A 22,485-nucleotide genomic window follows, 5' to 3' on the forward strand; every position below is an offset into this window, starting at 1 on the left:
TAAGAAATCTATGCATGTAATTACTTAATTGACACGTTAATTTTTTCTTTAAAAAAGATATATATATTTTCATAAATAAGAAGAATAGATTATCTTCTGTAATTCACTATCTAACAAAATCTCTTCTATGTTACCTTCAAATATTTATGTAATATGCATGTTACATAAACAATGTAAGTCATTACGAAAGCGACATAAGACTTTCCGTGCCTATAATTCTGATTCTTAATTCATTTTCAATTTATTTATAAGTTTTTTTTTTTCCTTTTTTTTTCCAAACTTGTGCTTATCAGAGTTTCTAATCAAATAACTGTTTGAGCTTAAAACAAAAAATATGAATGTTGTAACAAACTTGAACTAATAATAAGAAACTTTGTTTACCAGATAATAATAATAATGATCATAATAATAGCTGTTGTGTATAGGCACAATACAATATACAGTGGTGAGCATTGTGAAATTTCTCAAAATATGAAAAATATTAGGTAATGTTTACCATACTGTTACCGAATTTTCTGTTGACCTTTAGCCAAAACAGAAACACGTCTATGTAATAAAAACACCAAAAGCTTATTACAGAAAAGCTGTACAATTTTTTTTAGTTTCCGACCTTTCTGACTCTCTCTCTCTCTAAAATCTCTCCTCCCTCTCTCTCTCATATCAAATGTTCTTATAATCGGGTCAGAAAGGTCGTAATTCATAGGGTTATTCCATTCCAGAGAGATAGAGAGAGAGGATGAGGGACGCGAAGTTGGATCTATTCGATCCGAGAACGGTGATGGATTCGGATTACTTGCCGGACGGCGGTAGTAGGGACGGTGACTTTGGGTTCGCATTTAACGATAGCAACTTCTCCGACCGGGTTCTGCGGATCGAGATCATGGCCGAGTCGCCGGAGACACGGTCGGACGGCTGCGAGAGTTGTCAATCTCTGGCCGATTGGGCGAGCCGTAAGAGGAGGAGAGAAGATATTAAGAAGGAAAATGGTTGGTATTTCATGACTTTTTTCCTTTTTTTTTCATATAGATAAGGTTAAGGCATGACATGTGGTTGTTGATGATCATCTGCCGTTATAGATTTTGCTAGAATTTGGAGGTTTGACTGTCATTTTGTCGATGTTGATGTTGTGGTTGCTCATAAATATACACACACAAAAGTTTGGCTGCTGAGAAAATGCAGGAAAATGACGGAATGGGAACTTCGTGAAATTTTTTACTATATAGGACTTGGGAAACTAAAAGTGTAGTTAATTGAGCCTAATTCGACTATTTGTTGGATTAATTAAGATGAGTTCATCCTCTCAAATCAAAAAAGGAAGAAAGAACTGGGTAAAGTTGCAAACCAAGTGCAAATTTGGGGTTTTAGACTCTTTAGAGCTATGATAGCAACTTGATTGATGTACATGGGAAAACATCGTTCCGGAAATTCGATTAAATGCTAGAATTTGAACTATATCATTATTTCAGTTTGAATGTGCTTCTGATGTTTAAGTTGTGATCAAATTTATGGTGAATTTTCCATTGTGTGCAATTAGGGAGATGGTCGACTCTTGTGTGTCAAATTAGTATACTCTCTCTCTCTAGTACAGTCACACAGGGAAAGTGGTATACCGCACTTCATACTTGAAAGTGCATGTTAGTTGGTCTACGCTTAAGCTGATTTTGATCATTTAATAATTTTTAGTAAAAGGAAAGCACCTTATTTTTGTTCTCTTTTTTTTCATGTTTGGATCCTAATTATATTATTAGAGCCCTTGGACCATTTAATCTTCTGATTTTTCTTTACTTACCGAAAAAACAAAATCTGATGAATGATCGGGAGGGCTGTTCACTCACAGGAATGCTTTCCCTTCCTGCCATATTACGTGTATCATGCATGCTTATAACACGTTCCCTTACGGTTTATTATACTAATGTTAACTGACATTTACTTTCTGTTTGCAGCTGTTGATATTTCTGCATGCCCAGAGGAGCAGATTTTGAATTGTAATCAGCCTGATAATGATGATGGTGTCGTCTTTAAAAACCAAGAGGAGGAATTTGTTGCAATGATTGAAGAATTACCTTCAGGTGTTGGAATGATTTCAAGTTGTGTGTTTAAACTTTGCTTTAGTCTAGAATTCACTAGGAATTTCAGAATTCTAGTTTATTTGTTTTTTTTTTTTTTTTTTCCCTATAATATCGATAAGGCAGTACAACTCACTTTCAGTGAGTTGTTGGACTAGTTTTTAAGTGAAATTTGTTAAAATTGGGGGGAAAAGGAAAGCAAATTAACTTGAAACATTTAACTGTATCAGTTACTTGGCTCAGGAAACCTAAAATCCCAACTCTAGGTTATTGGCGCGACAAATTCTATTTCTGCCATTTGAACTCTATCTAAGGCCTTTTGCACCCTTTGATCACAGGTTATTCTGTTTGTCAAATATGTATGGCACAGTGATCTCTATGAATTTGGTATACGTCTTCCAAACTGGATCACAAATATACAACATAGAAGACATGAAAGAGTGGAAGATTTTGGAATAAGTTGCAATGCAATAACCTGCACTGCACATATCAGCATGGCTGATTGAGCATTAATGATGTAGATAGTGGCATCACAGCAGATGTAAGGGAAGGGATATGTGAAATTTTTTGAACCTCTCAAGTGAGGTTATTATTTTTGCTTTAGGCAATCGATAAAGGATTTTATTAAGTGAACCACTTATTATTCAAAGAGAATTTCTATCAAGGGAAAGCTCCTTTTCTATATAAATAATAATAACTATAGGATTCTAGTTGGGCGGCAAATGGATTGAAAACATGTTTCAAGTAAATTGTTTTCTTGTATGTATATATCAAATATGGTGAACTTTTTGTCCACAGATTTTTCCCAAAGATCTTAGTTAGTTAACTGCGTTAGGTGCGAGGCTGCGCCATATGAAAGCATTTGTAACTCAGTTACTATTTCTTCTTGCATTAAAACATTTGTAATGTCTTGTCAACTTAAGGCTGCTGTGATCAACTCTTACGTGGTACATTTTGTCTTGCATGATGTTAAGATGGCATATTACTTTTTCAGGAGAGGAAGCTGCAGATATCAATGATTCAAACTGGAGCATGGATTGTTCTACGGTTCTGAGAGTTAAGACTTTACATATTAGTTCTCCAATTTTAGCAGCAAAAAGTCCCTTTTTCTACAAGGTAAAGGTCACATTTCCCGTAATTTCTTTTTCTCCCCTTGGCTTTTTAAAATCTCTGTATGATGTTTTTTCCTTTAATTATGCAGCTCTTTTCAAATGGAATGAGGGAGTCAGAACAGCGACATGTCACCCTACGAATAAATGCCTCGGGTATGCATAAAATTCCAAGCATTCTACTTTCTCTAGTAGTTCTTTTAACTTTGTTGAAAGTGTTACTTGTGTGGTGGGTTCTTGCTCAACTTTGAACTTGACAATGGTCTTTCCCATAACTAGTACTTGAAATTAGTTATATATATATTTATTAATCACAGCAGCTACAAATTTTATACATGTAATAGTTCTTTTGTGGTAGTTGAGTGTTGTTTAAGGTCATAATTATTCCAACTTAACATTTTGTTCGGTTATAGTGATTTGTGACTATAAAAATAAATATCGTTATATAACAAACAAAGTCAGCTTACAGTATTTTTTTTCCCCATGGAACAGAGGAAGCTGCCCTCATGGAGCTCCTGAATTTTATGTATAGCAATACCTTAACTACAACTAGTGCTCCTGCTTTGCTGGATGTGCTAATGGCTGCCGACAAATTTGAGGTTGCGTCATGCATGAGGTATTGCAGCCGACTTTTGAGGAATTTACCCATGACACCCGAGTCTGCATTACTATACCTGGAGCTTCCATCCAGTGTTTTAATTGGAGATGCAGTTCAACCATTGACAGACACAGCAAAGCAGTTTCTTGCTGCCCGTTACAAAGACATAACCAAGTGAGCTCTTCTTTAATATGTACCACGTTCTTTATGTTTGAAATTTTAAAATTCCTGTCCTTTCTCAACTTCTTTATTATTCTCTATGACCAAAAACTTTTTCATTTTCATCAGTATATTTTGTCCGACACCGTTTTCATAATTGTTTTTAAAAATTTTCCTGTGTGAATGCTGAGATTAAAATAAACATTTCTTTTCTACTTTGTAGGTAGATTAGTTTTGGATAGCATGTATAACTCAGGCCAAACATGCCTGTATGAAATTTTTTTTTGTCATTTTCCCGTGCCAATTTCACGTATTATTGATGTTTCATTGCAACTTGAAATTAAAATCTAATAATTTCTTTAGATGCTTTCCTCTTTTTATTTTAGGTTCAAATATAGTAAATGCCACATGTCAAATTTGTTGAGCACAGAAACCTCCAAAAACCTCTTGTACTTGTATTCCAAACCCCCATCTATTTGAGGCTAGTGCCTGTTAGCTTCATTCCCTTTGATGAAACTTCATGCGACATCTTGTAGGTCATGGTTTTGGTCCAAGTGTCAACATTGTATTATATTGCATCTTGAAATCGCAGGAGGGTTATTCAGCTATTTTTATAATATCTGAGCTGCGTTTATCTAGTAGTGTTACTGCTTGCATAATGTTGTTCAATAGCTCAGTTATAGACTTCTGTTCATGTTGGCAGGTTCCAGGACGAGGTTATGAGCTTGCCCCTTGCTGGAATTGAGGCAATTTTGTCCAGTGATGATCTCCAGGTGGCATCAGAAGATGCTGTATATGACTTCGTATTGAAGTGGGCCAGGACCCAGTACCCAAAACTGGAAGAGCGACGAGAAATATTGGGTTCCCGCCTTGGTCGCTTCATCCGCTTCCCCTACATGACCTGCCGAAAGCTTAAGAAGGCTTTAACCTGCAATGACTTTGATCACGAGCTTGCATCCAAGGCTGTGCTGGAGGCCCTCTTTTTCAAGGCTGAGGCTCCACACCGACAACGGATCCTGGCTGCAGAGGAGTCTGCCATTACGAATCGCCGCTTTGTGGAGCGCGCATACAAGTATCGGCCTATCAAGGTGGTTGAGTTTGAACTTCCAAGGCAACAGTGTGTGGTGTACCTGGATCTGAAACGGGAGGAGTGTGCAAATTTGTTCCCATCAGGGCGGGTGTATTCTCAAGCATTCCACTTGGGTGGACAAGGGTTCTTCTTGTCAGCACATTGCAACATGGACCAGCAGAGCTCTTTCCATTGTTTTGGGCTGTTTTTAGGGATGCAAGAAAAGGGGACGGTGAGTTTTGCAGTTGACTATGAGTTTTCTGCCAGGTCGAAGCCAACAGAGGATTACATTAGCAAATACAAGGGTAACTACACTTTCACCGGGGGGAAGGCAGTAGGCTATCGAAACTTGTTTGGTATACCATGGACTTCATTCATGGCTGAGGATAGTCTTTACTTCGTCAATGGCATCCTTCATCTCCGAGCTGAGCTTACCATTAGGCACTGACATTCATGGCTGAGGATAGTCATTATGCTAATTTTGCTTGATTCATACAGCCCTAAGTTCCTAACCTTTACCTTGCCTTGCGTAAAGCATATCAAAGTAATGCTTAGGTGGTAGTGCCGCCAATGTCTGTCTGGTTCGAAAGATTGTTGTTTTGTATGTGAGCCAGATTTTGTTACACAAAAAAGATGTAAATGTGTTCCTATAATGGAGGAGTTTTTTGGTTCTCCAAATCCATTTTAAAATGCATTTTGAGGATGGATATATCGTTGGGCTGGGGCTCAATGCAAAGACTTCAACTGCGTTAAGTAGTTGTGGAATGTCAAGCTTTTCTTACTTTTCTTGAAGGACTAATGTCATTTTCATATCAGCATCTTATTAATCTTAAGTCCAGCTCATCTAAATATTTATATTATGTCGGCCAAATGTCTTTAGATCTCGCGCGCGCGGCAGTGGCGTGTGGCAGTGATAGATGAAAATTAATTTATTTTGTAATCTTAATTAAAAAAAAAATTATATAAAAATTATCAAAATAAATTCACTTTTTTAAATAATTGATTAATAATTTTTGTGAGTAATTAAAATTTTAAATATTTATGAAATGAAATGTGTTGTGAAGATTAAAAGTAAATCTAAAGTTGAAGGGGTTGTAATTATTTGTATAATATGAATATAATAATTAGAGAATGAAATATATAATATTTAAAACCTTATAGAGAAGAAAATATATAATATTACAAAACTTATTTGTTTAGTTAATAAAGGCTGACATTACATAATTAAACAAACACAAAAATAAAAATAAAAATAAATCAACATGATTAATTCAATTCAAAGAATAAAACATAATTAAACAAATGCAACAAATATATATATATATATATAAAAATTAAATCAACATGATTAATGCAATTCTTTTTTCTTTCTTTTTTTTTTGTAGTTAGTCACACACTTGTCTCTTCTGAGACTTGAAGTCCTGACCTCCCTTTAGAAAGTAAGAGTTGATAAATACCACTAGACCACTGATCCATTGATTGATTAATGCAATTCAAAAAATAATGTCCCTATAATAATATAAAGAATTTTGAACAATGGTTCGTATCAATCAAAATAAATTAAAATATTTTTTCAAAAATAAATGAAGTCATCTAAAAGAATATACATATATATAATTCAAAGGAATTACTACCAAAGTTGAAAGAAAACATAGTGTACTTGCAATTAATAAAATAAAAAATTTTGAACCATGCAGCTAAACAGATCAATAAAAATAAGTTAAGATGTTTTTTTCAAAAATAAATGGTGATGTGACATAATTAAACAAACACAAAAAATAAAATAAAAATAACAAGATTAATGCAATTCAAAGAATAAAATATAATTAAAAAAAAAAATCAACATGATTAATGCAATTCAAAGAATGATGTACCTGTAATAAAGAAAGAATTTTGAATCATGCCATGGAACAGATCAATTAAAATAAATTAAAATATTTTTTCAAAAATAAATGGAGTCATTCAAAAGAAAAAATTTATACAAATTAAATAAATTACTTCCAAAGTTGAAAGAAAACATAATACACCTGTAATAAAATTAAAAAACTTGAACCATACTGTGAAACAGATCAATCAAAATGAATTATGATGTTTTTTCAAAAATAAATAATAACTTATAAGATTTATTTTAATTATTTTAATTGATAACTTATATGGTCAAGAATAGTAGCTTATATGGATTTATTTTAATTGGTAACGAATTTTAGTGTGACTTATCCTTTCTTAATAAGGCCGTGAGAGGTCCAACTTCTTTCAAATTGTCACCTTATTGGCAACCTATCACTGTGAAGGTAACATTTCTCAGAAGATTCTCTCGAGCCACGCGTCTACAGACTCACACCAGCCGATGGATTTGGTGGACCGATTGATTTCGTGTCAATCTCCAAATGCAGCCCACGAGCCCATAAAAAGGACACCGCCACAGCCTCGCCTATATTCTAAAATCAAAAAGGGTATTAAAGTCCACAATTCCCAGATATTCCAAACCCGTAAAACACTATCGTAAGTTCAACGCTAGCTTAGAGAGAGAAAGTAGAGAACTGTAGAAAAAAAGGGCTCAAATCGAACACGTACATATATCTCTCATCAGATCCGATAAGAAGCTTAACTAGGTTTTCTCTCTCTCTATATCTAGACCAACCACAACAACAGCGAACCACAACCGTCCGATCTAGGGTTTTCAGACATGCCGAAGAACAAGGGTAAGGGAGGCAAGAACCGCAAGAGAGGGAAGAACGAGGCCGACGACGAGAAGCGCGAGCTTGTCTTTAAGGAAGACGGCCAAGAGTACGCTCAGGTCCTCCGTATGCTCGGCAACGGCCGCTGCGAGGCCATGTGCATCGACGGAACCAAGCGTCTCTGCCATATCCGCGGCAAGATGCACAAGAAGGTCTGGATCGCTGCCGGAGACATCATCCTCGTCGGGCTCAGGGATTACCAGGACGACAAGGCTGACGTCATCCTCAAGTACATGCCCGATGAGGCCAGGCTCCTCAAGGCGTACGGCGAGTTGCCGGAGAACACCAGGCTCAACGAGGGCATCGCCGGAGGCCTCGACGAGGAGGACGAGGGTGCAGGTGATGATTACATCGAGTTTGAGGACGAAGACATCGATAAAATCTAGGGTTTGTGGACATCTATCTCTGGTCTTCGTCTTTGAATTATTATAATTGCCTGTGGGCTTATTTGGTATAAATATACTGGCTTTATGTGTAATACCTGGATCTATATAGCAGTCTGCGTGGGGATTCATGTATGATGATTTATGCTTTTGATAACGATGAATTGGATGCAATAATTCTGAGTTTAATTTTAGTTATTGTCCTTGCAAAATATTTGGTTTTTGAGTAGTTTTTGTTGTTCAATCTTAAATTTGATGATTGAATTGTGTGATCGGCAATTGATAATCTTTTGATTCGTTGTGTCATGTGTGGAGATGAATTGGGAATTTGGAACTTTTTTTCTTTATTGACTAGTTTGGCTGTTATTGAAAGGGCGTTGATAATTCCCTTATGGAATTAATGATGCAAATAAGGTATGAAGTCTTGAACCGGTTGAAGTACAAATAGACTCCAAACCCAAACTATAGTTGTTGGAGTACAAATAGACTCCAAATCCAAACTATAGAAGATATTTTCCTCCGACTATAGTTGTTGAAGGTGGTGGTCGGTTGTCAAGATCACTCCTGTCTCCCACCATTAGTCCCCCTTTTTCTTTTTTTTTTCTTTTTTCTTTTTTCTTGTATCTTAGATATATATAAAATCGTAGGAGTATCTTAGAATTACCAGAATATGGTTAAATTATAATTGCCCCTCTTGCAGGATTTAAGGATGGATTAGGGGTAAAAAATTGCTCTTAGTAAAGATGGAAACAGGGAGGGTTTTAGGAGCAGATGACATCTGCTGACAGTTCGAAGGCTTTAGGAGTTGACAGTATCTTTGGCAAAAAAAATTGTCTAGTATGTTAAAGGTATTTTAGTTCTATACATTACAAATTGTTGGGGCTTCGGATGTAAAACTGCATTGCGAAATTAGATTAATGTTCTATCTTAATGGCCTCGTGAGGTGATCAACTGCACTAGCAAGAATTCATTTGATATGTCTACATGAATTACCTCCAAGGTAGTTAAGGCCAGGTTTGAGCTCTGTTGAGAATTGGCCGGCATGGACTCCAATTAAGGTTGGTGTTCATATCTTCAAAGGGGAAGATTTGTGACAGTTTCCATAGGTCTTCACCCTTAGATGACATCACAAGGTTACATGGGCTTTATCTTGATTGTCAAGCCTAAGAAACAAATAGAGCAGTTCCCAAAGATTTTGTTTGTGAATTTCTTGGAGGTTTTTGGGTGCTCGAAGTTTATGGGATTTATTTCCTCCTCCCACTATAGTTTTCAAATTCAGTTGAAGCTACACACTTTGCGAAATTTGGATTTTTCCTACATTGATTGGAAGTGCTAATTACGGTCAGAGTAACCCGAGAGACTTTTTAGACCCTCATATTTATAATTAGATTATAATATATTTGGATTTGTCTTGTTATTCCTTTAAATCAGAGATCCTTAACATAAATTTTGGTATCCTGTTTGACTGCATAATGGGTGCTTTTATTTATTCTTGTACCATATGTATGGTTGCATTTGGCTTGATTGATAATAGAAACGGTGGGTTGTGAATTTTATTTAGAATTTAGAACAGGTCTATTACGAGTGCACAAGATCCGTTCTCACGCCCTCTGTGATAACCTTTTCTTAGAACTTGGGATAGCTCACCAAGGGCTCGTCTGGGTGCAAACAATGAAAGAGTTGCGAATGTAGATTAGATGCTTATCAAAATAATTGAATCTAAGGTTTGTTTTTGGTTCCTTGATGGGTAGGAAAATAATAATAATACCTTTATATATGCATCAATTCTTACCACTTTTATTTTATATTTTGCTTTTTTTTTTTTTTTTTTTAATGAGGAGATTATATTACATAATATTGGCGTGATGTTCATCTTCAATGATCATATTGTCTCATATTTAATGATCATGTTGTGAAAGATGATACACGTTTTCATTAGGAGGCACAAGTCATATTTCTCCCAAACACGCACCGGTCCTTGTGTTATTGCCCACTTAAATCCTACTTAAATCTGCAAGACACCCAAGCTCTTGCATTATTGCCTATTTAATCTGCAAGACTCTAAAAGCCCGTTCTACATTTTTCCTACATGCCTCTTGTTTTTGAGCAAATAGTTTTTCTTTTCTAGTAGTTGAGAGCACGATGGTTTGCATTAAAGTTGTACACTTGGGTATATACCATCAGTCTCCGAGATTCATGGCATCCAAATGGATCTCGGCATCAAAGATCCATGACAAATGGTTTTTGCCCAGGATATCAAGTGTCACAAATTCAAGCTTGGTAAAATTGGACATTACGAAGTGGACTATAAATAAACAATCACACAATCATAATCATATTTAAAATCATAAATAAATTAGATCCTCACGAAAGATATTAAACTCATGGTTAAAGTAATGTACATGAAATAACATGTAAAAGATTGCAATTACATATTTACTAAATATAATATGAATTGTCAGTAAATATACTACTCCCTCTGTACAAGTTTCGAATTTGCCGCTGGGGAAATGGGTAATACCCCATTCTATGCTGATGCCCATTCACCACAAAATTAATCGGAGGCAATCAGCCTGGGACAATACTGGCATTCCAAAGAATGCATGTCAGATCCACGAATTTGAGCGTCCCATGCCACATGACTGGGCAATTCTTCCACTCCCAGTGCATACAATTGATAGAACCAAGCATACCCACGAATTTGAGCGTCCCATGCCACATGACTGGGCAATTCTTCCACTCCCAGTGCATACAATTGATAGAACCAAGCATACCCACGAATTTGAGCGTCCCATGCCACATGACTGGGCAATTCTTCCACTCCCAGTACATACAATTGATAGAACCAAGCATACACAAGAATCCTCTCTCCTCCCCTTCTCAAAGCAGTTATGTTATGTCGGTTTCGCTAGGTGGGCACATGTACTCCTCCCCATACACACCAACAACAGCCTTACAAAATGTCATCACACTTCCAATGGCAGTGCTCTCGCCGATTTTAATATACTCATTACAGTGATCGGTTACACAACCATACACAAGTATACGTTTTGTAGTTGTCAATTTATGTATAGAAGACAACCCCAAATGCCCTATCGCATCTCTTTTTTGGACAAAGTAGTCATCATAAGCTTTAACATCATCCAGGATACGAAAAAATAGTTCTCGTCGCATCCTGAATCGTCTGTGAAAATACTCTGGTGGATATGTGTAATTCTCGTCAAAGTACTCTTTCATTGGGCTTCCCTCTCAGTCACGGCAATGTTACGTGGTTGAAAGACTTGTTCTACTAAGTCTGGCCTCACTGAATTCAAAAGCAAGTTGTAGGTGTCAATAGGGTCTGATGAAGAGGATGACGAAGAAGATGAAGAATTAGAGTCTAGTAAGAAAAGATCGTGATGGCGAAGCCATTGGGAATTTCGAGATTGAAGGAGATGGAGAACGATATTTTGCTACAATGAAAGAGATGTGAATGTGGTAATGATTCATAGATGAGCAAATGATTGTTTATGTAAGATGAAAAATATAGCCATTTGAAACATAGTCCTTGGGAAAAAGTATATATATATATGTAAATAAGCTGATAGCTCTCATGGGGCAAGTTCACTGCAATCGGTCATGGGATACCTCAGAACATTTGAAGTAGGAAATTCTCTACTTCGCTATGGAATGTAGTGAATTATTTCTTCCATCAGTGGACACAACCGGGTTTGTCTAACCATGTTAATAAATGGTTTAATCTTGTGCATTTGTTGTAACAGTCTGTCGTTGTGATTGAATGTTTGTTGTGTACACAAAAACTAAGATCAAAGCCTTCGCAGTGCTCATGCAAAGCAACTCTCATATTACATTCACAGTGATACTCGATCCTTTCAAAGGAACGACAGATTAACAAAATTTAACATCGTATAAATCATTGGGCTAGCTAAATTCAGGACTTAAAATTCTGATATAGAATTGAAATTAGGCTGGATGCCTAGTTCTTGATGTTCTGAACTTCATTCATATATTCAGATTATAAAAAGGATTTCACACACAGGCTTATTTAGCCAAAAGCCTCCAAACACAATCAATAAGCAATTGTATGCCATTTAGAGAATAAAATTTTCAAATAATTTATTTGAAAGACAAAGAACTTGGGCAATACAAGAGCAATAGTAAAATATAGAACTATTCTACATTATAGGTGCATACAACTCTTGTATAGGACACTCAGAGAACAAATGAAAGATGGCATTGCCATCCAACCACATGCTTTTACTCCGTTCCAGCAATCTTCTTCTTCAATGCTTCAATGTCTGTGGCAAGCTCTTTTCTACTTGACTGGGAAATAAATTACTTTTAGTGAGAAACATGCGATTACAAGCCACTAAAGGTTAATATGATTGACAAAGCACACAATATGAAGACACAGAAACATACATGGAGAGCAAAGATTAAAACATCAAGAGATTTGAGTAAATGATACACTATTGATTATACATCACTGTTGTGAAGTAAATTTTCCTATGTCTATTTGAGATATAAGGTTTAACAAGTAGGAATTGAACTACATAACATATGTTGAAATTATTTCAATATTTTTCTGTTGGATAAAAACAAATATTTGTGTCTATAAATCAATATTAAGAAAATAAGAGAAAAGAAACAGAAAAATGCACTGATACGTGCCCTAGACCAAAGATATCTTCATAATGTTGGTTAATTCTCGAATTAGTTCTTTTCAGAATACACGGAAAATATAATAATCAACTCAAGAAATGTTATACAACAAATATAATTATGCTATATTATGAGCAATCTAAACCGACCACTCAATTATTTATTGGAATGCATGTGAATATTTACCAGCACATAGAAGAATCAACAAAAACAAGCTGTATTCACTTAAGAAAGTAAACTCCATTTTAAACGTGTCCAAAAATCATTTTCAAAATTTACCTTGAATAGAAGATACCGGTAGACAAACCATCCTGTGTATCCAAGCCCCACCAACTCCATAATCTTCGGAAGCTGGTAATTGTTAAAATATAAGAAGAAGAAGTTCAGAATGATTCAATAATATGCTAAGAAGTCTTAATTAAATTCATTTCTTGTAACCAAAATCCAAATTTTTATTCAAATTAAATTGGAAAAAACAATTAGATACCTACCAAAGGAACTGAATTGATGGCACCAACAACAATTGAAGATAACCAAACTGCAACTGTTGCACCACCCCCATAGAAAAGTACTGTAGACTTGTTTTCAACTGCATCCCACTAGTTACCATGTTGTCAAAGAGAAAAATGTATCAAATTCACTATAAAAATAACTCAATCAAGAGAAGTGGTAACAAGCAACTGAAAGAAATATTCGAAAACGGGCCATGTATAAAACAGAACGCAAACGAGAAGTTGCAAGCCTCGTCTTTGATGATGGTTACACAGTGTGTTTCTTACCTTTCCCTTTAGATCTTCAAACAACTCTCCAGCATCAACAGACGTCTCTTCTGACGAGGCTTTGACTTGGAGCAAAGAGAACCTCCTGGATTCTGTTTCAAAGAGAAACGAGAAACATAAGTGTGCCAGTTGGAGAACTTCAAGAAGACTAGTTTCTATCGAAACCCCTCCATCCAAACAGTGTTCAGGAAATTAATTTGAAGTTCGGAGAATGAAAGGTGCATAAATATACAATCACAAAAATTCTCACACTCCGCTCCTTCCAAGCATGCCAAAAGAAGTCACAATGGTTATTTCCCAAATACTACGCCACTAACCTAATCGCATACACTATGTTAAAGTTAAACCACCACCACACGATTATCTAGGAATCACCGAATAAATTGTAATAGAGGAAGGAGAAGAACCAAAAATTCCATAGCAATCAAAACAACATTTTAGGTCACTTGAACACTTGCCAAAAAAAACAAACCATTATAGCTCTACATCTTAGCATATCATCGGTTGACACCCCCAAGTACTTGCAGCCCTTGACTCATTTGATAATGGTCGAATAACTACCAGCAAGTTAAAGAGGGCATCATGAAATTAATTTTCTTAATTCAACCACATTCAGTATTGCTTCAGTAGAGTATATTGCAAAATATAATTTTTTCGGTAATTACAAAATATCATTCAATGAACTGATTATCTTTTTCATTCAGTGGATTAAAATAAAAAATGAAAAAGGGTGTTGTTAAATTAATTCTCTGAATTCAAAGGTAGAATTTTTCTCTAATGCTTCCACAGTATGTGTGTGTGTGTATATATATATAGTGTATTGCAAAAATAGAATTCAATGTACTATTGTATTTTCTGTTTTGTTCTCTTCTTGCTGTAGCTTATCACTGCCTTTATTTCTATCAATTCCATCACATCCATTCTAAATGATTATAATTTATTTTATCATTTGGTAGAATTAACTATAAACCACATACCCAGCTCCATAGCGACCACTGGACCAAGACAACTTTGTTCATTCTAAATTGTTGTTATAAAAGTAAAGAAATCACTATCAGGTAAAATACAAACATGTACATACATATATATGTATATATACATCAAGTAATACTTTCTCCAAGGAAAACAATTGTACGTATACATGCTGAACAGCTCAGATGTTAACAGAAACAACCATTACTTAAATAAAGTATTTTGCCTGGTAACTTCAACTACTCGTTTGACAAAATGCCCCAGTGAGAATGTGAGACGAGGAGAAGAAAACAATACCTGCTAGAGATGGTTTCAAGCAAGTGGAAAAGACTGGGGAGGACAAACGCGGTGGAAGGTAAGGTATGGCAGAGCAAATGGTGGTTCTGGCGGCGGTGGTGGGGAGGCGACAAGGCATAAAGACGGCGGTCGTCGCCATGGAGGTGGAAGCTGCCACTGCACAAGCAGTTGTTGCCATGTGAATTGAATGGCCGCCAAAGCGCTTCTATCCTCAGTTGGAAGTTAAGCCAATCGCTGATTGTTTGCGAGTCTTTCTGTCAAAGATTTTTGTGTTCCATTTCTTTCTATCCACAACATTTCCCTCTGTATCTTCTTTAGAAAGAGGGTGTGACATGTGGATCAGCTGAGCTCCCTGATTGGTCGTCCCCTATCTTCAATATATCCACCTTGGAGGGCTATGTTATTGTTTTTTTTTCCGATGCACAATTTAAATACGTTAAAATTAAAATTTACTCCTATGATCCTAAAAAATATATATTCAAACATGATTTAAGGATCCAAGATTTTAACTTTGTGTTAAAATTTAAAACAAACATATTGAAATTATAATTTATGGTATTGTTTGATTCGTAATTTTTTTTTTAAGATTTCAATATTCTTAAAAACTTTTTACACATACCGATTGCGAATCATAGTTAAAACATGTTTTAAATGTGACAAAATTTTACAGCACAGCTATAGCGGAACCGGGCACTGAGAGTTAATCAAATATGTGTATGCTATCAGCCCGTTTAGGTTCTCAATTAGGCCAGCCCATTGGCACCATTGTTGATTGGGCCCAAAATATGATTCCAATGTCTCAGATTCTCTCCTTTCTGAGTTAAACCATTTGACAGAGTAAATTCAGATAGATTGTTTTTCAAAAAATGTAAGGGTACGTCCACGTGTCATAACCAGCATCAACCGGCCAAATACACACAACTGCTCACGAATTACCCAACTGGAACTGCTACATTAGCACTCAAACTAAGAATATATATATAAGGCTAGCTAATTCACATAATGTGCCCCATTAAACAACCATATGTCCAATTTAGTTGATTAATTTTAAGAATTATCAAGTTAATATCTTTTAATTATATCCAATCTCTCTCTCTCTCTCTCTCTCTCTCTCTCTCTCTATATATATATATATATATATATTTCCCTCTCTCTCCAAGTCCAACTAAACCAACTCATAGAATGGTTGAACAATACAAAAGCCCACCCTCATCCATGCGACTAAACTTCATAGCCTTTTTGAAGTTTAAATTTCCATCACAAATTTGTGCATTTGTGACATGAACTGCACATGAAATACTCAGAGAAGCAATCAAGTTGGTGCTGATGGGGTACAAGAAAAGCCGGTATATCATCCCGGTGGTGTTCTATGTACTGCTGCTCCTATTGCAATTAGTTCTGGCCATGGATAGATATAATCCGGATTCTTTGAATGTTTTTGTTCATGACTACGCATACAATGCAATAGTAAAGCCACATACAGGTACTCTCTACAATATCTCTCTGCCAGCTAATTTTTCCGGTATGGAAGTTTCGATTGTTCAACTCAGAAGTAGAAATTTCTGGACAATAGGAGCCAATTTTAGCTCCTTTCAAATCCCTCCAAGGATTGTACCAATGCCTTTGGTGAAGAGACTAGCTATAGTCTATCAAAATCTAGGCAATTGGTCAAATTATTACTATAGTGTGCCAAATTATACATTAGTCACTAGTGTTGTTGGCTTCATGACTTACAATGCTTGGAATTCGAGCACAAGAGACAATGCAGTGCTTCAACTTAGCATCATGGGTGACCCCATTTTGGTCCACTTTCCTCGGATTTCAGAGCCTAAAGGTGAAAATGTGACTATGAAATGTGTGAGATTTGGCACTGATGGTTCAGTTGAGTTCAGCAATATGACTCTGCCAAATGCGTGTATTGCGCGTGGTCAAGGCCATTTCTCTATTGTTGTGCCTTCGTCGTCTGAGAAGAAACAGAGGTTCTGGAAATGGTGGGTGGTAGGGTTTGGGGTAGGACTTGTTGGATTGGTTTTGGGGTGTTTGGGTGGTTTGTTGATCTATAAATTGGTTAAAATGAAGAGACTTGGAGAGATGGAGAAACAGTCTGAAAAAAGTGAAGCATTGGAGACTAGGTGGATTGGAATGAGTAAAATGCCTTCAGCATCTGGGATTAGAACACAGCCAGTGCTCGAAAATGACTATGTTCCATGATTCAATCTGTTTTTTTTTTTTTTTTACATCTCAGTTAGATTAGTAGAATAGGAAAATTATTTGGGTGTTACACAAATGTTTTGAATCTAAAAATGACCCTTAGATTTACAAGGCTTATGAATTTCTTCAATTGAAGTTAACGATTATACCAATATGCTTTTGCTTAAATTTCTGTTTGTTCCAGCGTTTGCATATTCATGTCTGTTTGTGGCTTACATAATATAGCAGTTGTCAGTTTGTTTTTTGTGCTTGTAAGTCTGTAACATATATTAAAATGAAAATTGTAAAACACAAGAACAAGTTCGGTGAAACAATCTAAATCTTTATACCCTCAAAAGTGTTCATGTCAAACAATCTTCACAGTGAAACAACTTTGCTTAACAGATTAATATAAATCAAAGGAGATCGATACTCGAGGATCAATGAATAGGTTGGAGGTGACAGAGCTTATGAAGTGGGAAAGGAGGATAAAAAAAAGAGCCAGTAAGAATGGCCTTTGTAACAAGCTTGTTTGCAGCTTCTGTAGCATGTACACCATCCCAACTCACATAGTTGTATGGATCACTACAAGCTGTTGCTGTGACATTGCTTCCATTAATCAGCTTGCTGTTTCCACAAAACACTTTAGGGCTAAAATTGTGGGTATCATCCCCATATCCACAACATGCTTTGGTACCATACTTCAGTCCTGTGCCATCATTAAAACAAATAAATAAGTGTAACCATAAATGTGTGTCAGTGTGTGTGTATAAAGTAAAAATAAATATAGGGGCAAAAAACAAAGTCACTATGTATTAGAGATAATCAAGCAAAAAAAGAAAATAAATAAAAAGAAGACTATAATGCTGTGTAGACTCTTGTGTTACAAATAATTGTGTATAGGCTACACGATTGTAGTGACTAAACCATGCTGTAAATAATATCCTACAAGTTGCAAGAGGTTGTTCCTATGCAGGTTGTTCCTATGCTGGTGTTTATACAAACTAACATTTTGCAGGATTGCAATAGACTCATCATCATCATCCTTGCCTTAATCCCATGTGGGGTCGGCCACATGAATGCTCTCTCTCTAAGCTTTTCTATTAATTACATGCCAATTCGCCTACTCCCATATTATTTTTGGTCACCCTCTCCATCTCTTACCTTCTATTGCAATTAGTCTTCCTCTTTTGACCGGCACGTCACTAGGTCTGTAAATCCAAACCATCTAGCCGAATTGCATTAGAGTAAAATATCTAAATATTATTAAAAACTATATCAAATTATTTGCAGTGCTGTTTTGACATGTATATGAACTATTAGTTCCTAACATAGCAGCAAGACATAGTACTAATTAAGTCCATGAGACCATTAGAGTTGATTTAGGCAGGTGTGGAAAAGAATCATACCATAAGATTTGGGGTGCTGGAAGAGCTTTAGCAACACAGCATGGGTGTCTACATATATGACACTAGCATGTGGAAGTTGTTGTCTAGTTTGAAGCAGTGCCTCCTTCAGCATATTGTTATATTCCACGACTGCATTGTTGAGGGAGATCATGCATCCATACTTGTCAAGGTCGGAATTGTTGTGCGGAAGCTCCACCAAAAATGAAGGGTAACAACCCACCGGAGCAAGGTTAAGCACAAGAAATGCTCGTCCTCCTAACGCATATAACTCCTTGAAATTCCATGGAACAACATATATAAACATTGAAATTAGAATATAGTCCAATATATGCCTTATCAATTTAAGCTGTTACCCAAACAGATAAGGTATTAAATCAGGGACTATAATAAGTGAAATACTCACCTTGATGGTGTAAGCAATTTGGGAAACCACTTGAGGAAGATACTGCTTCACTCCATTTATACCAATAGCTGCTAAATTGGAAGTGAAGTCATTCTGACCAATATAAAACGTGTAGAGTGATTTTCGGAAAATGTCTGGTGCAGGAAGGTTGGTTGATCCTGAAAATAAAATCCAAGTTATGTACATTATGTTAATTTTCTGTCAAAAGTTTAAATTAAATAAGCAATTGAGGAGGTACAATAATGGTGCACAAGTTATACCTGGAGAGTAAAATTGATCAACTTTAACCTTGAACTCCTTCATTTGGTTGAGCTGAATGGCCAAGGAAAAAGGGCTGATCCCGGTGACAAACAAGGAAGTGTTTGGCAGGAGCACTGTGGATGCCAGTGTTGCGTAGTTGGCTCCATGTCTATAATCGGATCCAATTGATTGCAGGTATGGGCTCAGGAATGGCAACCCTAAAGCTTGTGCTGCCAACAATAACACAATACTAATTACTAATCATAAGTTTTCGAAACATTTTTTTATTTGGATTTACACAATTGAATTTTCAAGATTGCATTTTTAATGGGGGACAAATGATCATATGATTTGGTCCTGAATAAATCAGTTCTTGAGCTGTATTTGGTTGTCTGTTGCTGCGACGAATCCACAAAATTTAAAGGGCAGTGAAATGAAAATTAAAGGCCATTTCAGGGGTAACCTAAGAAGTTGAGAAAAAAGGGGCCTGCTGATCTAAAATGATTCACACCATGCCAAAACACTCGTGTGGTCCGTGACAAGAATTTGTATTTGCAGTTACCTCACAGTTTGAATATGGACTAATCAAACACTTTTCCAGCTAGGACTTTTGTCTTCTGGTGTCCAAATTATGAACCTTAAGGATAGATTTTTATCTCTTAGATTATGTACTGAGAGGAAACAAAAGGATTGAAATTTTACATTCTCTCTCTTAAAATCAAAAGTAACACTTTGTTAGATATAAAGTTTATATTTAGCACTGAATCGGCGGCTTGAATTTGAGATCCCAAATTCAAAGCACGATTCAGTGCTCCCAAACCAAACGTAACATCAACAGAAATTGCATTATTATATTATAGACGTCTTATGGCTCAAAAGTAACACTATAGTGAGCAGAGAGAGAGAGAAATAAGGTGTCTTTTACAGGACAGAACAAGTTGCATTGGCCTATAGCGTATGCTTAATTCGTGTAACACATTCCATCAAGACAATAAGTCAATAATTGTCAGCTGTAACCAAAAAAAGGGTATTCCTCCTAAGAAAATTAACCGGTATGCACTGTTTGGTTTCCGAGAAAATGTAAGAAACTGGAATACAACAAAATCCATATGATTGAACTTTTCGTATATTTACGGAAAGAAAATTAACAACATGAAAATCCAGGAAAAAAAAAAAAAAAAAACCTTTGCATATTCCAATTTGCTGGTTAGAAAATAAAATAAAATAAATAAAAGGGTGATTGAAGATTACCCAAGAAATCAATCATGAGCCTCCCATCGGTAGCCCGGCCAGCAGGTCGCTTAAAGTAGGTCATGCCGTTGGGCGGAGACTGTGCCGGAAAAGCAGCCCAAAAGCCGCCTGTGTCCGAATTCGAATCCCCAAAGTTGAAGATAGCCTTGAAACCACATTTAGAATCAGCTACTTGGCCTAACACTCCCACTAACACCATCCAAATACCAAATAATTTCCTCAAAGAGGCAGAAACTTTGGGTGAGCACGGAGTCCTAGCCATTGTTTTTGCTACAACAGTCTGCATATAGTGACTCTTGAATTATGGAAGACACTGCGTAATCGTTGTATCAAAGTCGAAGCAAATATATATTATTATAACTTTATAAGGACATGTGGCGATACGTGGACTAGTTTTTTTTTTTTTTTTTTTTTTTGGTGAATGTTTTGGATAAGATAAAATTTTTGGACTTATTGAATGTAAAAAAAATTCATCTATTGGAGTAGTATTTTAGATTTAGCCAATCTCATGAACAGGGTTGTTGAAGGAGAACTACTGTGTTAGTCAATTTTTATTTATTGGATCAGATAAAAGTTTTGAGTTTATGCAATGTAATAGAAATTATTTGTTAGTATTTTAGATCCAATCAATCTAATGTATCGGTGAATTTAAAGAAATTGTGTAAAAATCAATATCATTTAACAAATGAGATTGGACAGAGGAAAGCATTCTCTTTACTCAATTATGAATGTTAATGAGTTAAATCCTTGCAACAAAGTAATTTTTTTGCGTTGCAGCTAAAAGAAATGGTGAAAAAATAATCCAACTAAGTAGGATGTACACTGTTGGGATTGGACTGATTTGAAAATATGTTGGACCAAATCCTTGGGTTTCATAAAAATTGAAACCGAACTAAACTGTGAAATCAATGAAATTGAAACTTAACCAACGGTTTGGTTCAATTCGATTACATGATTTTATGTTTCTTTTATAATTCAATCTGATACTCCGAATATATATATATATATATATATATATATATATATATATATATATATATAATTTTTTATTATATATTACACATATAGTTGAAGGATTAAAAGAGTGGTCTTATTATTCTATTATTTATATAATACAAAACATATATATATATATATAATGGTTCAATTCAATTTGATCTTTTAGTACTTCAAACTGTAACCGAATAGTTTGTAAACAGTTTCATATCTTTGAAATCGAAACCAAACCAAACCAAATCGCGAAAAAATCGAATCAAAAATACCGATCTGATTTGATCCGGTTCGTATTATCGATTCAATCAATTTTGGTGCACCCTACTGCTAAGCCTGACTTGTAAAAAAGGAAAAGGAGTACAATCTAATGCATGCAATGGTAACTATCAATCAATATAGGGACCGAAATGGGTAGAGAGGGGGTCCAAAAATTGGTATAGAGGCAAAAATGATCTGTCAGGAGGCTTGTGTGTTCATGTCCTTTAATTTTTTATTTTTTTTTCGAAATTTTGGTTGGGTTGGGTTGGGTTTAGCATGGGCCCATTACCTCATATCCAGGCTTCATGGATTGATTGGAGATTTCGGTTGGTCTAAGCACAGCTGGGCCTCGGCCGCTCGATTTGTGATTGAAGTACGAAAGATGGAAGTTTGGGTTGGGTTGAATACCAAATCCATGACTTGACCATTACAAACTGGGTCCACCACTTAGCATAAATTTTTCAACACAAACTTATAAAATTCGTGGTATAGGGCATGAAATTCACCAAGGGTGGAGAGAAGCAGGCATCCACCTATCATGGTCACTCTAATTATTATTATATAATACAATAATCACTTTTGATGGAATATAATATGAGTAAATGTTATTTAGACATATTCGTCTAAATAAAGTGTGTCATCAAAATTAAAGGAATAGAAACCTTTGGCTATACAAATAAGTTTGAAATTTTGGTTTAAGAATCATTTTTTTATATAATATTTCAAACTCCATTTTTTAAAGAGAAGTGTAACTCATGCATGTTACTCTTTTAAAAAAACACCAAAATTAGTCTAAATTTGAAAATATAAATGGTGGTCAATTTTAAAAACTTTTCAAAACATAAGGTTAATTTTAAAAATAAAAAATTTGTTCAATACTCGGCGCAGTTAGGGGTGCAATTTAGGCTG

The 22,485-nt window shown here is 35.6% G+C and overlaps 5 protein-coding genes across 5 annotated transcripts; 3 read left to right on the forward strand and 2 right to left on the reverse strand.

Annotated features, from left to right (window-relative positions):
- Positions 1-496: 496 nt before the first annotated feature.
- LOC132276732 (BTB/POZ domain-containing protein POB1-like) lies at positions 497-5,822 on the forward strand. The gene is made up of 6 exons (XM_059778308.1): positions 497-986; positions 1,944-2,069; positions 3,061-3,182; positions 3,268-3,331; positions 3,668-3,947; positions 4,636-5,822. The coding sequence occupies exons 1-6, from the start codon at positions 737-739 to the stop codon at positions 5,447-5,449; spliced, it is 1,656 nt and encodes a 551-aa protein (XP_059634291.1). The 5' UTR covers positions 497-736; the 3' UTR covers positions 5,450-5,822.
- Positions 5,823-7,460: 1,638 nt separating this feature from the next.
- On the forward strand, positions 7,461-8,334 carry LOC132276735 (eukaryotic translation initiation factor 1A-like). The gene has a single exon (XM_059778311.1). It carries the CDS (start codon positions 7,688-7,690, stop codon positions 8,123-8,125), a length of 438 nt encoding a protein of 145 aa, XP_059634294.1. The 5' UTR covers positions 7,461-7,687; the 3' UTR covers positions 8,126-8,334.
- A 3,859-nt stretch (positions 8,335-12,193) lies between these two features.
- LOC132276734 (protein CURVATURE THYLAKOID 1A, chloroplastic) lies at positions 12,194-15,113 on the reverse strand. Its single transcript, XM_059778310.1, has 5 exons — positions 14,833-15,113; positions 13,564-13,655; positions 13,276-13,383; positions 13,064-13,135; positions 12,194-12,445 (listed from the first exon to the last, which is right to left on the reverse strand). Exons 1-5 carry the CDS (start codon positions 15,008-15,010, stop codon positions 12,380-12,382), a joined length of 516 nt encoding a protein of 171 aa, XP_059634293.1. The 5' UTR covers positions 15,011-15,113; the 3' UTR covers positions 12,194-12,379.
- Positions 15,114-16,158: 1,045 nt separating this feature from the next.
- LOC132278332 (uncharacterized) lies at positions 16,159-17,043 on the forward strand. The gene has a single exon (XM_059780124.1). It carries the CDS (start codon positions 16,159-16,161, stop codon positions 17,041-17,043), a length of 885 nt encoding a protein of 294 aa, XP_059636107.1.
- A 301-nt stretch (positions 17,044-17,344) lies between these two features.
- On the reverse strand, positions 17,345-20,666 carry LOC132276733 (GDSL esterase/lipase At4g01130). The gene is made up of 5 exons (XM_059778309.1): positions 20,326-20,666; positions 19,095-19,304; positions 18,835-18,992; positions 18,432-18,702; positions 17,345-17,731 (listed from the first exon to the last, which is right to left on the reverse strand). Exons 1-5 carry the CDS (start codon positions 20,609-20,611, stop codon positions 17,463-17,465), a joined length of 1,194 nt encoding a protein of 397 aa, XP_059634292.1. The 5' UTR covers positions 20,612-20,666; the 3' UTR covers positions 17,345-17,462.
- Between the last annotated feature and the right edge of the window lie 1,819 nt (positions 20,667-22,485).

Source organism: Cornus florida, unplaced genomic scaffold, assembly GCF_030987335.1.
Source record: "Cornus florida cultivar Cherokee Brave unplaced genomic scaffold, ASM3098733v1 CherokeeBrave_3.0.0_Hap2_Chr10, whole genome shotgun sequence".
NCBI lineage: Eukaryota > Viridiplantae > Streptophyta > Magnoliopsida > Cornales > Cornaceae > Cornus > Cornus florida.